The 17245-nt window shown below is 43.0% G+C and overlaps 1 protein-coding gene across 4 annotated transcripts in view; it reads left to right on the forward strand.

The window, feature by feature from the left end:
* Positions 1 to 211: 211 nt before the first annotated feature.
* The window catches only part of Rnf10 (ring finger protein 10), a 38499-nt gene continuing 21465 nt past the window's right edge, over positions 212 to 17245 (forward strand). For 3 of the 4 annotated variants that reach the window (XM_075982370.1, XM_075982389.1, XM_075982397.1), the window contains exons 1-2: positions 518 to 825; positions 16949 to 17145. In XM_075982370.1, the coding sequence (XP_075838485.1) occupies positions 669 to 825; positions 16949 to 17145 (354 nt within the window). In that variant the 5' untranslated portion in view covers positions 518 to 668. Of the gene's footprint in view, positions 826 to 16948; positions 17146 to 17245 lie in introns of all 4 variants that reach the window. The other variant, XM_075982380.1, reaches the window with a different exon arrangement.

The following is a 17245-nucleotide window of genomic DNA, read 5'->3' on the forward strand; positions in this document are numbered from 1 at the left end:
AACACGGTCTCAAAAACAGGAATGTGGGAGGAAGTGAGGAAAGAAAGGAAAAAAGGGAAGAGAGAAAAATCAATAGTAATAACAAGTCTTACGTCGGTCCCTCCCCTGGGGACCCATTCCTGGACCCGGATGTTGGCGAAAACTACACTTCCCGGAATGCACCACGCGCACACGGCGACTATATAAATAGTCCATCCGGGTTCTTTCAGATGCTGTTTGGCGACTCGTCGCCATTCCCGGAGCACCTCGGCCTCGGTTCAGAGGCGAGTGTCGGACGCTGTGTCGGAGACTCCGGTCCCCGGCACCGAGACAGCCAGCCCTCTCTCCTGCCCCGCGGCGGGAGAGCGTGTCCGGCCGGCCGGCGGGGCTCGCGACCCTCCCGTACCTCCCCTTCCCCCGCAGCCTCCGCCCCGCCAGGCCCGGCCCGGACCTCCGAGCCCCGGCCTCCTCCTCCTCCTCCTCCAGTCACCGCCGCCGCTGGGCCCAAAGCCCCACCTGTCGCTTCTCCTTCCATTTTGAGAAGCTGAGGAAGGAAACAAGGAAAAATGTCGCCATGAAGGCCGAGAACCGCTGCCGCCGCCGACCCCCGCCGGCCCTGAACGCCATGAGCCTGGGTCCCCGCCGCGCCCGCTCCGCTCCGACCGCCGTCGCCGCCGAGGCCCCCTTTGATGCCGCAGAGCTCCCCCAGCGCCGCCGCCACCGCCTCCGACATGGACAAGAACAGCGGCTCCAACAGCTCCTCCGCCTCCTCGGGCAGCAGCAAAGGGCAACAGCCGCCCCGCTCCGCCTCGGCGGGGCCGGCCGGCGAGTCTAAACCCAAGAGCGGTAAGAGCCAGCGGAGGTCGGGTCTGCGGGGTCACTTGGGGACAAACGACCCTCCCTTCCCTCGTCCTGTGGTCCAGTGTGTACGGTTAAGCTGCTCTGCACCGCGTGGTTAATTTAGGCCCTTGCATTCATATTCAAAACAGCTGGCTGAAGTAGGCGCTATTCTTAGCCCCATTTTGCAGGCGAGGAATCTGAGATTTAGAAAGGGTTAAGGTCATCCAGGTAACAAGTACCTCACAGCAGGCTTTAAGACCTAGGTGGTTTTTGTGACTCATCAGTCCACGCTCCAAAACCACTGAGTTTGTGTTGGATTAACATTGGGTAGCATTCCAGATTAAATAAGAGAGGGTGAGGCCCGAGGGTTTTCAGACTTACATCTGGCTCCAGAGCTGCTCCTTTAAGAGGACTCATCGTGGAATGGTAAAGCGTGCGGAGTCTGTATTCAGTCTTTTTAGGTTCAGTCCTTGAGTTTGCCTTACCTGTAAAAGAGTGCAAGAAGTAAATGAGCAAAGTACTTGGGGGTACTTGACAACTACCTGCACCAAAAACATTATGCCAATTTGTGTGTGGTTATAGGTGTTTTGCTTTCACGGGGAAATATGTCATTAATATGTGCTTAAACATAGCGTATGATAAGTTAACGATCATGCACAAAGTACTGGGCTGAACTTTTGTCTCTGTTGTCGCTATTCTAATTGTTTATCCAGTGTAGCAAGGTGGAGTTGTTCCCTTTTAGAGAATCAACTAGACTGTAGGTTATTGGGAATTGGCAGAATCCTCAGTCCAGCCTTCTCCATCATGTTTCAGAACTATGTACAAATCCTTGTTCTCTTTTAGACTTTCAACATATTAACTATAATAGCAATGTGGGGTTTTGTTTGTTTTTGAGATTGTAATTTAATTCCAGTGTTTCTCCTTCCCTTTCCTCCCTCCAAAGCTTCCCATATAACCTGCCCCCCTCCTTCAAATTCATGGCCTCTTTTTTCATTAATTGTTTTTGCTTGCATATATGTATTTTTGTGTATGTATGTATATATTTTTGTGTGCGAATATATCAGTGAACATGCCAGACTAGATGGGGGACCCTACAAGGCCTCAACCCTACACAAAGGACTACAGGCAACTTAGTAAAACTGGGAGAAGGAGAGGTGATCCCCAGGGAAAAGAACACTGGTTGTCAGTGCTCAAACAATCAGCCTTGGGAAACCGTAAGTGCAAGTAACATTATATGGACTCAGAGTAGGTGTGTGTGACAGGGGACCTTTGGAAGTAACAGTCTGATTCAAAAAGCTGTAGGCCAGAGATGTGGGTCAGTGGTAGAGCTACTTGTATACTTGCCTAGAGTATACAAGGGCCTGGGTTTGATCCTTTCCACCCCTCCGATTTAAATGAAAAGGAAGACCATTAAAAAAACACACCAAATTTTTAAGGTTTACTGACTTTGAGAGTTTCTTTGCAGGGTGTGACAAACTCCTTTATCAGTTGAGGGTTTGCAGAATTTGCCTGCGGAGACCAGTGGTCACCATCCATGATATACTAGTGTTTTAAATATCTAAGGAGGAATTAGTGTAACTTCAGGCCAAGTCAGGAATTGTGTAAACTAATTTTGGAGTCTTCCGCCAACATGTAGCTTTATCATGAATCTTTTTTTCTTGGCTGTTGTTAGGATATATCTCAAATTGATGGACTTAGCTTTTGCACCCTGCTTGGAGATGTAATGTTAAGCTTTGATTACCCAAGAATTCTCAACTAACTTTTTAGGGCCCTATTTAAGTCACTAAAATGCATCCATGCATGAGTCAGCTGCAATAAATGCTTTGTTTGTTGTTTAGTGAACCACAGGCCAAAGCTGTGATAGACCAAACAAATAACAGAGGGCCAAAGAGGGCTCACTGCTGGGCAGGTGGAAGGAAGGAACCAACTTCACGTTCTCCCTCACAAGTACTCAGTGCACATACATGATTATGATATATTTTTAAAAATTAAAAAGCTGATGTGTGTAAGACATTCCTGTAGAGGAGAATGTTGAAATTATCTAGCAGTGTGCTACCCGGCGTTGTTGTAGCTGGACCAAAACAAGTAATTGTCAGTGGTAGCATTTCAGCAGAGCTGTGTGTGATGAGTGGTGGTGGTTTAGGACATTCTGACTTTGTCCTTTTTTTTTTTTAATTAATTAATTGGTTTTTCAAGACAGTGTTTCTCTGTGTAACAGCTCTGACTGTCCTGGAACTCACTCTGTAGATCAGGCTGGCCCAAACTCAAGAGATCCACCTGCTTTGGCCTCTCAAGTCCTGGGATTAAAGGCATGTGCCACCACTGTCGGTCTCTCTGTTTTTTTTTTTTTTTTTTTTTTAATTTTAAAAAGTCTCACTAAGCGGGCTGGAAAGATGGCTCAGTGGTTAAGACTGTTCTTCCAGAGGACCTAAGTTCAATTCCCTGCAACCACATGGTGGCTCACAATCATCTGTAATGAGATCTGGTGCTCTCTTCAGGCCTGCAGGCATACATGGAGGCAGAATGTTGTATATATCATAAATAAATAAAATCTTTAAAAAAAAAAAGCCTCACTAAGTAGGCTAGGCTTGCCTAGGAGACTCTAGTCGCTTGACTGCCTCCCAGGTGCTGATGTCATTCTGTTTTCTTGCAGTTAAATACTTTATATAAAACACACTTAAAACACAGTTAAGATTTCAACTGAATGTAGTTAGTGGCTCACACCTGTAATCCCAGTGCTCAGTTGCTGGAGAAGGACCACCTCAAATTCAAGGCCAGTTTGTGCTGAACGGGGAGTCCCAGACTGCCTGGGCTACAGAGTGAGTCTCTGCTTCAAGTGTCAACAGTTTATTTATTTAACCCTGGGTGTCCTAGAATTCATTCCATAAACCAGGCTGGTCTTGAACTCAAGATCTGCCAAAACTCTTGTTTCTTTGAAATAAGGTCTCCCTGCCTAGCTTTGGCTGGTCTCAGACTCTGAGGGCTACCTGTCTGTGCCTCAAGTGCTGGAATTAAAGGTGTGTGCCACCACACCTGCTTGCTTATTTGTTTTAGTCTGGATGGTACTGTGCAGCTGAGGTTGGCCTCAGACCCTCCTCCTTCCTCAGCCTGGAATTGCTGGGTTTACACTTAGCCTGCCCAACTGAAATGTTTTTATATAGTTTAACTTTAAATACTACCTAGGCGGTGGTGGTGCACGCCTTTAATCCCAGCGCTAGGGAGGCAGAGGCAGGCGGATCTCTGTGAGTTCGAGGCCAGCCTGGTCTAAAAGAGCTAGTTCCAGGACAGTTCTAGTGAAACCCTGTCTCGAAAAACCAAAATTAAAAAAAAGAATTATTTATATTATATATATACACACACATACAGTATTTAGTTATGTACATTTTTGCTGGAGAGTCAATATCCTCTTGTTTTAGTCTCCCTTTTTATTATGCCATGTATGAAAGGGACATTTATTTATTTACTATCATTCACAGAGATCCACTTGGCTCTGCTCAGCTTTTTCTTTCCTAAAATATGGGTTCCAGTGATCAAACTCAGCTCTCAGGTCCTCAAGCATATTCAGTGGGTGCCTTTAATAACTAAGCTACCTCACTGGCATAATAAATTTTTTTTCCTACGTATATTTATTTGGGATAGGTGGTCAGGCTTGGTGTCAAGCACCTTGACCAGCTGGAATTAAAACTGGCCCTACTTTTGATCGCCAGACTGGAGAGACTACAAAAGACTTTTTTTGTTGTTTTTTTCTCAAGACACTGTTTCTCTGTGTAACTTTGGAGTTCAGAGAACTTGCTCTGTAGACCAGGTTGCCCTCAAACTTACAGAGATCCACCTGCCTGTGTCTCCTGAGTGCTGGGATTAAAGATGTGTGCCACCATTGCCCAGCTGTACAGAAGACTTGGGTTTGGTCCTCAGCCCCACAATGTTCTGGCCTCCATAGTCACAAACATACATGTGTACAGCCATGTATGCAAGCAAAACACCCATATACACATAAAAAGTAAAATAAGGTCGTGACGCCTTTAATCCCAGCACTTGGGAGGCAGAGGCAGGCAGATACCTGTGTTCTAGGACAGTCTTATCTCCAGAGTGAGTTCTGGGACAGGCTCCGAGGCTACAGAAAGAAAACAAAACAAACGAATTGCAAACTGTAAATGAAGCCGAGTGCAGTGGGCACAGTGTATAACCCAACACCATGAGTTCGATAGCCACACTAGGCTATAAACAAGCTTCAGGGCAGCCTGGTTACATAAGACCCTTTACCAAGCCAAATGAGAAACACTGCGTCTGAGAGCACTGCCGATGAAGCCAGTGTTGAGAACTGATGCAGTGACTTTGAGATGGGGCACTGACCAGAGGCTTGTTTTAGGAGTATTCCAGAGGCTGACTCATTGTTGAAAGGACCTCTTGAATTTCAGAGTCCCGACTTGGAATAGAAGCGTGAAATGAAAGATACAGTTTCACTTTCTTTTGCCAGTGCAAATCACACACACACACACAAAACTTACTTGGTTTCTAGAGACAGTGTCATGTCTCTAAAACCGAATCCCATTCTGCCTTGAACTCCCTGATCCTCCTGTCTCCATCTTCCAAGTACTGGAACCTAGGGCATCACCACCACTAGCTTAGTTTTTCCTTTTTTGTCTCTCTTTTGTCCCATATAAAAGAACTCCTTGGTATCTATAAACTGTGTAAGTTATAACTAGTCATTTGCTTTCTTTCTCTTTATTCTCTCTCTCTCTCTCTTTCCTTCTTTTTTTTTTCTTGTAGAAACTAGAACTAGCTCTTGTAGACCAGGCTGGCTTTGAACTCACAGAGATCCTGCCTCTGCCTCCTGAGTGCTGGGATTAAAGGCGTGCGCCACCGCTGAAGATTCTCTGAGGAAGTAGGGTATAGTATGAGCTGTTTATATCCATACAGAAATGATGAGTTGCAAGTGTTGCAGTGATAGCAGGTAGCTCGCTGGCACATGCTGTGGCCCAGATACTGATATGGCTCTCTTCATTTAGAATATTTCATTCCAGCAGGATCTGGTTTGTTGTCAGTTGAGTCTCCTCTGAAGACGCTTGTCAACTGCTTGGATGGTGGATAAACAACTTATTTGCAATTACAGCATGAACCAGCATCAGAAACTTTGGCTGTTTTTCAGACCTTGGCAGTGCTGCATGTTAGAACTGGACCTGGAAATGTTGATGATTTTCCCCACCTGTGAGAAACTGACCCTGGTTTGGTGAGGGGGCAGGAGAGATGGGAGAGTGGTCTGCTGTCCTTGGCAGGGACTTTCCCATTTGGAAAATAAGGAACAGTTAAGGCATTGGATTAAAGTTTTAGGTCTCTTGTTTATTGATTCTTAGATCTTAGGTTCTGGATTTGCACCATCTAATTAATGGTTTTATCAGTTCAGGACTACGTCTTGATAGTATTTCTTGGTAGTTCTCAGTTCTGGCTCTATGTCAGACTCTCTTGAAGACCTTTACATGAGTAAAGGTGTGCGGCCTTTTTCTTCCAGTTTCTTCAGTACCTCTTACCCCCACCCCGTCCAAGAGTTGCAGTTTAATCCTCGCTAGCCTCAAATGCACACACAAATGCTGCAACCTCTGGAAGACCAGGGTTCAAGGTGAGCTACCTTGCCTGATTCTCTTAAGTCTATTTTAGGCCCCCTGGGTCCTAGACATTCTTTTCATAAATTTTTATTTTATTATTTATTTTTAATTTAGTTTTTTGAGACAGGGTCTCTCTGATAGCCCAGGATGACCTGGAACTTACTGGTACACCAGGCTGGCCTTGAACTTGAACTATAGAGATCTGCCTGCTTCTCACTTCCCAGGATTAGTCATGTGCCTCTACACCTGACTCCTTGTTTTATTTTAAGGGTAGGTGTGTGTGTGTGTGTGTGTGCGCGCGCGTGCAAGAAGGCCAGAAGAGGACATTGTATTACCTGAAGCTAGAGTTAGAGATGGTTGTGAGTTACCTAGTGTTGCTAGGGACAGAACTTGGGTCCTCTGGAACAAGAGCATGAGGGACTCTTAACTACATCTTTAGCCCTCTTATATGTTTATTTTTGGCACTGGGTACAGAACCTAGAATCTCGTGCATGTTGGACAAGGACTTGACCATTGAGTTTCATCTCCAGCCTATTTTATTTTATTTTATTTGAGAATTAACTGAGATGGGCTAAAACTGAGTTTGCAGCCAAGCAAGCAGGCCTTGGACTTTGGACCTCCTGAGTAGCTGAGGTCACAGGCCTGTGCTGCCAGTCCTATCTTGCTTGGCCTCCCCCTCCTACCTCTTTTTTTTAATTTCTTAGTCTTGGTCTTGTTTAGGCTTCCTTGAACTCTCGTCTTCTGTCTTCTTGCCCTTAGTCCCTAAGAACTGTAATGCCCGGCAGCATTCATAAACTCTAGAAATGACCCTGATGTACAGCTGGAATTGGGAACCACCATTCTGAGGTTTAAAACTTGACCAGAAAGCAAAATAACAGAAATGGGAAAAATAAAAATAAAAAGGGAGGAGACAAAAAAAAACGTTTCTTCTAGGAACTTGACTTGTTTTCCAGAATCTAAAGTGGATCCTCTTGTTTGTTCAGAGAGAGGAGTTTGTTCACCAGCATGTCCTGGAAGCTGTCTACAAAACATCTCAAAAATAGCACTGTGCGTTTGTTTTATCTTCCAGTCCCAGGCAGGACAGTACCATCAATCCTCGGCTACCTGTTGCCTGGGTTTAGAGATAAGAGCCAGTTTCTAACTTGAGATGTCTCCCTTCAGGCTTTGAGGTGTTTGGAAGACAAGAGAAGGGAGTTGATTTTAGGGCCTGAAATTCTGAATTCTTATGTGGTCAGTTAGTTGTTGTAATCTGATTTAGAAATAAGCAGTTCACTGTCCATCACTGAGTGGTTTTCAAGTGTTAGGAAACCGTTTCTCTGAGAGTGTGGTAATAAATGAAGAAACAAGCAGTCTTACCAAGTGCCAGTTTATCTTGATAAAGTCTTCTCAGTGTAGCATTTGGCTTCATTCTTTTTTTTTAAATATTTATTTATTTATTATGTATACAATATTCTGTCTGTGTGCTTGAAGGCCAGAAGAGGGCGCCAGACCAGGTGGTTGTGAGCCACCATGTGGTTGCTGGGAATTGAACTCAGGACCTTTGGAAGAGCAAGCAATGCTCTTAACCACTAAGCCATCTCTCCAGCCCCTGGCTTCATTCTTAAAGATACTGTGAGGTATCTTTTGTTTGTTTGCTTGCTTTTAGATTAGAGACAGGGTTTCTCTGTGTAACCATCCTGGCTGCCCTGGACCTTGCTTGTATACCAGTCTGACCCTGAACTCACAGAGTTCTGCCTCTGTCTCCCATGTGCTGGGATTAAAGGTGAGTGCCACCACTGCTCAGCCCAGGTATCTTTCTTTTTTTTTTTTTTTTGGTTTTTCGAGACAGGGTTTCTCTGTAGCTTTTTTTTTTTAATATTTATTTATTGATTTGTTATGTATACAATAGTCTGTGTATATGCCTGCAGGCCAGAAGAGGGCACCAGACCTTATTACAGATGGTTGTGAGCCACCTTGTGGTTGCTGGGAATTGAACTCAGGACCTTTGGAAGAGCAGGCAATGCTCTTAACCACTGAGCCATCTCTCCAGCCCTCTCTGTAGCTTTTTTGATGCCTGTCCCAGAACTAGCTCTTGTAGACCAGGCTGGCCTCGAACTCCCAGAGATCCGCCTGCCTCTGCCTCCGAGTGCTGGGATTAAAGGCGTGTGCCACCACCGCCTGGCCCAGGTATCTTTCTTAAATAGGATCCCCACCCCCTATTTTATGTACCAGAGACCAAACCTAGGGCCTTGTATGTTCTGTTAGCATCAGATAAGGAGGTTTAGAGAATATGTTTTCCTTGTTTCTCTTTCTTTTCCTTCCTTCCTTCCTTCCTTCCTTCCTTCCTTCCTTCCTTTCTTTCTTTTCTTCTGAATCTGGAAAGAGGACTCTGCAGTTAAGAGCATTGAATACTCTTCCAGAGGACTCAAGTTCATTTCCCAGAATCTACATGGCAACTCATATCTGTTAATAACTCCAGTTTCTGGATCTATCACCCTCCTCTGGCCTCCCTGGGCACCAGGCATACACGTGCTACACAGACATACTTGTTTTTGAGATAGTCTCATCCTGTAGTCTAGACTGGTTTTATTTCAGTCCTCTGCCTCTCGAGTGCCACGGTTATAACTCTGCACAACAGGTGGTGGCTTAGCTCTGATTTCTACTTGCTACCTACCACTGCTGCTGTTCTTGATAATAACTGTTGCTGACTGTCATACGCTTACTAGACAAGTGCTGGATTACTGAGCCAGACTCCATCCCCAATTCCAACTAGTAAATTCTGGTTAATATCTGTAATTAAGGCATGGATGTGGCGTGGCAGTTTTCTGTGATGGCCTGCTTTACTCTTACTGCTGCCATCTCCTGGAGCTTGTAGTCATGACCTTGGCTGCAGCTGGTTAGGTTTGGAGCGCCTGGTGTGTCATTCTTCCCATAAAGTGTGAGTGCTTTCAAAATTAGGATTTATGGACTGGCAAGATGGCTAGTAGGTAAAGGTGCTTAACACCAAGCCTGACAACCTAAGTTTGATAAATCCTTGGGACTGTATGATAGAAGGAGAGAACCAACTTCGGCAAGTTGTCCTTTGACCTCCACGTGCACACTGGGACACACACTAGAAATATAGTTAAATTAGAATTCATATTTTTTTCTTAGATTTATTTAGCATGCTGTACAATAAGCTCGTGATCTTATGTAGAAAGTTTCTTTTAAGTTAAAAAATTATTCAGGTTGTAGCTGGGTATGGTTGCTTGTACCTGTTGTTTCAGAGGGTTTCCTTAGGTTTGAGGCCAGCCTGAGTTACAGTATAGTGAGTTCTAGGCTAGCTTGAACTATAGAGTGAAATCCTGTTTCAAAAAACAAAACAAAAAAGTGCCCCCTCTTTTAAAACAGTAATACTTTTGTATTGGAGTCAGAATCTTTGAGGGTGAGTCTTGAGTGCAGGACTCTCCTAAAAGATTGTATGTCAGATTGCTTGTATGATCTAAAATTCCAGTGCTAACAGAGATTAGTATGGGTCCTAAACATGCAAATATATTTATTTATTTATTATTTTAAAAACTACTCTAAGCAGACAAACTACTGATGTTTGTAAGAAAGAAAAACCTTATATATTTTCTTCACAAATACGTTTCTTTTATAGAATTTAATTTTTTTCCAAGTATGTTTCTTTTTAAGTGTATGTTTGTGTGTTTGTTTTTTTAATATTTATTTATTTATTATATATACAATATTCTGTATATGCCTGCAAGGCAGAAGAGGGCACCAGACCTCATTACAGATGGTTGTGAGCCACCATGTGGTTGCTGGGAATTGAACTCAAGACTTTTGGAAGAGCAGGCAATGCTCTTACCCTCTGAGCCATCTCTCCAGCCCTGTTGGTATGTGTTTTGAGGCAAGGTGTCATACTCTAGCCCAGGCTGTCCTTCAACTTCTGATTCTCCACTTCCCAAGTGCTGCAATCACAGGCTAGTGCTAGGATTGCTCATGTGCGGCACCACATCCCATGTTTGTTTGTTTTTTTGTTTTTTTTTTTTTTGGACAGGGTTTCTCTGTGTAGCCCTGACTGTCCTGGAACTCAAAACGTAGACCAGGCTGGCCTTGAACTTATAGAGATCCACCTGCCTCTGCTGGGATTAAAAGTTTACTCTGCCACTGCCTGGCAAACCCAGAATTTTTTTTTTTTTAACATTTATTTCTTTATTATGTATACAGTGTTTTGTCTGCATTTACATCTGCAGGTCAGAAGAGGGCACCAGATCTCACTACAGATGGCTGTGAGCCCTTTTGTGGTTGCTGGGAATTGAACACACACACACACACACTTTGGAAAACTTTTTGTTTATTTGAACCTGTTTTTCTGAGACAGGTTTCTGTCTAGTCCTGGCTTTCCTGGAATTCATTCTGAAAACCTGGCTGGCTTTGGACTCAAGAGATATGCCCGCCTCTGCCTCCAAGTCCTGGGATTAAAGGCATGCGCCACCACCACTCAGATCAGTTATATATATTTTAAAAAATGATTTATTAATTTTTTATTTTCTGTGTATGAGTGTTTGTTGTTCCACCTGCATGTATGTCTTTGATCCACATGTATGCATAGTGCTCAAGGGGGCCAGAGGAGGGTGCCAGACACTCTTGAACTGGAGTTACAGATGATTCTGATCCCATGTGGATGCTGGGAATTGAAACTGCGATCCTAGCCGGACAGTGGTAATGCTCGCTTTTAATTCTAGCACTTGAGAGGTAGAGGCAGGCAGGTTAATCTCTTTTGAGTTCGAGGCCAGCCAGAGCTAGTTCCAGCACAGCCAGGACTATACAGAGAGACCCTGTCTTGAAAAACAAACAGTAAATGGAGGCTTTTTCTGACCTGCCCAGTCCTGAAGCTCTTTCAAAATAATCACTCAGAGGGTTAATATTATTTACAAACTGTTTGGCCTATTAGCCCAGGCTTATTATTAACTAGCTCATACAACTAAATTAACCCTTTCTATAAGTCTGTGTCTTACCATGAGCCTCATAACTTGTCACCTCACATCTTGCTTTTCCTGCAGCTGCTGGCATCTCTCTGACCCTGCACTTCTCCCTGTATCGCTGCCTAGATTTCCTACCTGGCTCTATTCTCCCTGGCTGTTGGCCAAATCAGCTTCTTTTTTAACTAGTGGTAATAAAACACATTCACAGCATACAGAAAGACATTCTACAGCAACAAACAAAAATGAAACTGGGTTCTCTAAGAGTAGCAAGCGCTTTAGCCCCTGAATTCTCTCTCCAACTCCAAGTTAATATGTTTTAATATAAACAAAATGAAGTTATATATGGAGGGGAGGAGTCCAAGTCCTCGGTTTCTGAGGCTCTTGCTGGAATCCCTTAGAGTCTGAGCATCCCCAGCATTAGCTGAACCAAAGGCTGTGCACTTGCAGTCTTACCTACTCAGGAGGCCTAAGCCTGGGACTCAGTGAGTCTGTGCATAACTGTCTTTTTGTTTTGTTTTGTTTTGTTTTTCGAGACAGGGTTTCTCTGTAACTTTTTTGGTGACTGTCCCGGAACTAGCTCTTGTAGACCAGGCTGGCCTCAAACTCAAAGAGATCCACCTGCCTCTGCCTCCCCAGTGCTGGGATTAAAGGCGTATGCCTCTACTGCCCGGCCCGCATAACTGTCTTAAAGAAAAACAAAGTTTGCACTTTGAGTCAGGGTCTTACTGTGTAGCAATGTAGCCCTCGTTGGCATGGAACTGGCTATGTAGATGAGGTTGGCCTCCAGCTCGGAGACCTGCCTGCCTCTGCATCTTCCTCCAGAGTGCCAGGACTGTGCAACCATGTGTAGCTAAGTTTTTCCTTTTTCTGTTTAAAGTCAATAAACTATGTTTCCATATTGCAGTAGGATGACAATGTGATTTGGGGACCTTTCTGTTTTTGTGAGGTAGTTTTGTATGTATGTGCTATGTGTTTTATAATCTTACAGTTTGATTTTGATCTATTTAGTTGTATATGGTTCTTTTTCTTATCTTCCATTCATTCATTCATTCATTTTTTTTTTTTTTTGACAAGGTCTTACTGGCTATCCTTACAGAGATCCTCTTGCCTCTGACTAACACACACTGGGATTCAAGTTGTGCGATCATACCTAGCCATGTGATGGGCTCGTACACATGCCACAGTGTGCATGTGTAGGTCAGAAGACAGGTTATAGGAGTTGGTTATCTGCTTCCATCATGTGGGTCATGGGAGTTGAACTTGGTCCCTCAGACTTGGTGGTGGTCGGTTTTAACATGCTGATCTATTTCACCTGTTCAGTGTTTATTGTTCTTAAAATTTCTTTTGCCTTAATTTTTTTTTGTCGGTGTGCACATATGGACACCAGACATTAGTGTTGAGAATCCTTGTTGTTTCTACCTTATTTTTTTAAAAAATATTTATTTATTTATTTATTATGTATACAATATTCTGCCTGTGTGTATGTCTGCAGGCCAGAAGAGGGCACCAGACCTCATTCCAGATGGTTGTGAGCCACCATGTGGTTGCTGGGAATTGAACTCAGGACCTTTGGAAGAGCAGGCAATGCTCTTAACCACTGAGCCATCTCTCCAGCCTCCTGTTTCTACCTTATTTTTTTTTGGAGTGTATCTCTCACTGAACTTAGAGGTTGCCTTTTTGGCTAAACTGTATATCCATCAAGGCCATGAACTCCAGCCACCTCTGCCTCTCCTCCAGGTAGAGCATCTAGCTCTTTATGTGGACACTGGGGTCCTCACACAGAGCCTCTTGTCCCATCCCCCTTTTTTGGTAAATGGGCATGTGTAGTATACTGACCCAGGTTTTTTGTTTAATTCCATTAGTAATTTGTAGGTATTGGCAACAAAATTCCTGAGATTTATCCTCTTAGTTAGGGAAAACAAAAAACAGGGCAGCCAGGCTGAGTGTTGCATGCCTATAATTCTAGCGAGAGGCAGGAGAATGGGGGTCGATCCCAGGTTATTCTTGCCTGTGGAATGGGTTTGAGGCCAGCCTGGAGCTATGTGAAACCTGTCTCCAAAACAAACCAAGCAGGCTCTTTTTCCTGAAATATAGATTGTCAGCAGATGGACTGAAAAAAGTATTGTTACTAATTTGAGAAATTGAAGTTTAAAATTAGAAACCAAAATCCAAATAAAATAAAATTAGAAATCATTTACCCTTGCATTTGAACAAAGTTTATTAAAGTTGCCATTGTACTAACAGGAATGTAGTGAGCTTGACATTCTCTCTTTTATCTATCTATCTATCTATCTATCTATCTATCTATCTATCTATCTATCTATTTGTTTATTTATTTGGTTTTTTGAGATAGGGTTTCTCTGTGGCTTTGGAGCCTGACCTGGAACTAGCTCTTGTAGATCAGGCTGGCCTTGAACTCACAGAGATCCGCCTGTGCCCCCCCCCCTTGAAGGCGTGCACCACCACCTCCTGGCTGACATTCTCTTTTATGATGCTGTTAGGGTATAAATCAATTCTTAATTTCTACAGTGCAACTTCAGGGTATGTAAAGGGATTTTATGATTGTATTTCATAAGCTAATTTCATTTTTTTTAAAGTCTATGTATTGCTCGTCTCTGTGAGGTTTTTCTTTTTAAAAATATTTATTTATTTATTTATTTATTTATTTATTTATTTATTTATTTATTTATTTATTTATTATGTATACAGTATACAATATTCTGTCTGTGTGTATGTCTGCAGACCAGAAGAGGGCAGCAGACCTCATTACAGATGGTTGTGAGCCACCATGTGGTTGCTGGGAATTGAACTCAGGACCTTTGGAAGAGCAGGCAATGCTCTTAACCACTGAGCCATCTCTCCAGCCCGCTAATTTCATTTTGAATATTTGATATGACCATATAGACCTCTTTATAAAAAGCTCCAGTACTGTTACTAAACTAGCAGAAAGTTAGACACTGCCAAATGTATTGGTTATATTATACTGTTAGTTCATGGAAAGCAACTGTGTAGCCATTCACTGTGATTTTTGAATAGTAGGTGACTTTCAAAAAAATTTTAAGTGTGTGAGATGTGTTTGCCATTTATATGTGTGTGTCATATTGGTGCCTGGTGCCCACAGAAGTCAGAAAAGGGCATCAGATCCCTTGTAACTGAAGTTATAAATAGTTGTGAGCCACCGTGTGAGTTCAGGAACTGAACTTGGGTCCTCTGTAAAAGCAACAAGTGCTTTTAACATTGACCTATCTCTCCAGACCCGACTTTCTTTTGAGACATAGTCTTGTATAGCTCAGACTGGCTTTGGTTTTTTTTTTTTTTAAATATTATGTATACAATGTTCTGTCTATGTGTATGCCCGCAGGCCAGAAAAGGGCACCAGACCTCATTACAGATGGTTGTGAGCCACCATGTGGTTGCTGGGAATTGAATTCAGTACCTTTGGAAGAGCAGGCAATGCTCTTAACCACTGAGCCATCTCTCCAGCCCCTCAGACTGGCTTTGAACATCAGATTTCTGCCTCTGCTTCCTAAGTGCTAGGGTTATAAGGGGAGCCACAGCTCTTGGCTGTTTATTTTCTTTGCTTTTACATGTATGTGATGTATACAAATGTATAAGCTTGTTTGTAGGTGCACAGGTGTGAAGTTGCTGTCAAATGTCGTCCTTGATTGCTCTCATTTATAAATTTTATTGTTTATAGATTGAGGCAGGGCCTGGAATTTGCTAATTTCTAGTTAGTCTAGCCAGCCATTTTCTTCTGGGATTATAGGCGTTGTCATTACTTGCCTAGCTTTTACATGGATTCTGGGGATCAGAGCTCCTTCTGAGCTTTCAGTGAAGCACTCTTATCTACTGAATCACCTCCTTAGCCCCTTTACAGTTTTTGATTCTTGGTCTAGGGAGATGACTCACTAAGACAACCTGGTGCCAAGCCTGATGACTGTACTTCTTTTTCTCCAGAGCCTGCACAGTGGTAGGAGAGAACCCATTCCCACAGTTGTCCTTCTCACTCTACACGTATGCTGTGCATGTGCATAGAGACACGTAGACACATGCAGAATAAATAGCATGTAATAAAACTTAATCCAGAATTTCATTGTATAACTATATAACCAAAATTTGCCTGGAATTCACCATCTAGCACAGGCTGACCTTGAGCTTTTGGATGATCTTCCTGCCTCAGCCTCCCAAATGGGTAGATCAATATGTATGAGCCACCATGACTGGCTGAAGACTAGAGATATATGAAATTGCTCATAAAGTAACAAAAGAATATTTTGTATGCGACATGTGGCAAGTATATAAAAAGAAGCCAGGCATGGTGAGGGCGTGCCTGCAGGCTCAGTGCTCAGGGGCTGAGGCAGGAGGAAAGTTGAGTTCTAGGACAGTCTGGCCTGTAGAGTAAAGCCCTAGCTCACAGAGCAAAAAGGGGAGAAAGGAAATTTGAGCATTTAATGAAGTAGTAGTTCATGGGTACTTTCAATTGTTTTATATTTTTATAATTCGGTGTATATTCTTCCGAATCTGTTAATGAATATGTAATTCTTTTATGTAATTGAAGAAAAAAGCCAGAAACATTTTTTGAGAGGAAGTAATTAGAACTGATCTGATGTTCTCCTAGAGCTCAGCTTTTGGTCTGTCAATTTGTTTTGTGACAAACTGTCTCTTGCCTTGGCTGTCCTGCAATTTACTGTAGACCTTGTTGGCCTCAAGATCTCCCTACCTCTACCTACTGAGTGGTAGTAGTAAAGGCATATGACACCATGCCAGGCCTTGTTTTGACTGTGTCCTTTGCTTTACAGAAGCTTTTCAGTTTCAGGAGGTCCCATTTATTGTTTCTCTCAGTGTCTGTGCTGCTAGGGTTATATTTAGGAAGTGGTTCCCTGTGCCAATGCATTCAAGTGTACTTCCCACTTTCTCTTCTATAAGGTTCAGTGTGGCTGGCTTTATGTTGAGGTCTTTGATCCATTTAGACTTGAGTTTTGTGCATGGTTATAGATATGGCTCTATTTTCATTTTTCTACATGTTGATATCCAGTTATGCCAGCACCACCTGTTAAATATTAAATATGCTTTCTTTTTTCCATTTGATATTTTTTGCTTCTTAATCAAAGATCAGGTGTTTGAAGATGTTTGGATTAATATCCAGGTCTTCTATTCTGTTCCATTGTTCCTCCTGTCTGTTCTTATGCCAATACCAGTCTGTTTTCAGGACCTGGCCTTGTTTTATATGCTTGTTGGATATATCTGCTAAAGCCTAGGTCATCCTTCTGTAGAGTTTGTACAGAATTCTACACTATAGTAAACTCAAGGGCAGTGTCTGCCTTGTTCCTGTCAGGCTTCCAGAACAGATCCATTCCTTTAGTACAGAATGACTGTCCCGAAACCAAACAAAGCCCTGCCTTGCTGTGGTTGGTTTTTCTTAAAGCACCAAGGCTCTGGTCTAAGCTTAGCTTTTTTTAGAGGTTGTGGTAAGGCACATTTTCCTTATTTATTAATAAATATAACTCTTCTAGAAGATAAATCAGCCATGCAGGTGGAAAAACATAAAAACTTATTACTGTTTCCTTTTGCTTTCAGATGGAAAGAACTCAAATGGATCCAAGCGTTACAGTCGCAAGCGTGAACCTTCCTACCCCAAAAATGAAAATTTTAGCAACCAGTCCCGTCGCTCCAATTCACAGAAAAGCAAAACTTTTAACAAGATGCCTCCTCAGAGAGGTGGTGGCAGCAGCAAACCCTTTAGCTCTTCTTCTAATGGTGGAAGACGAGATGAGGTATGGAACCCAAGAATGGCTTTACAGAACTTTGTTTTGGTTTGGTTTTTCCTTCCGCAGAAGGAAAGAATCAGAGAGAGAGAGGGAGAGAGCAGGTATT

Source organism: Microtus pennsylvanicus, chromosome 1 (genome assembly GCF_037038515.1).
Source record: "Microtus pennsylvanicus isolate mMicPen1 chromosome 1, mMicPen1.hap1, whole genome shotgun sequence".
NCBI lineage: Eukaryota > Metazoa > Chordata > Mammalia > Rodentia > Cricetidae > Microtus > Microtus pennsylvanicus.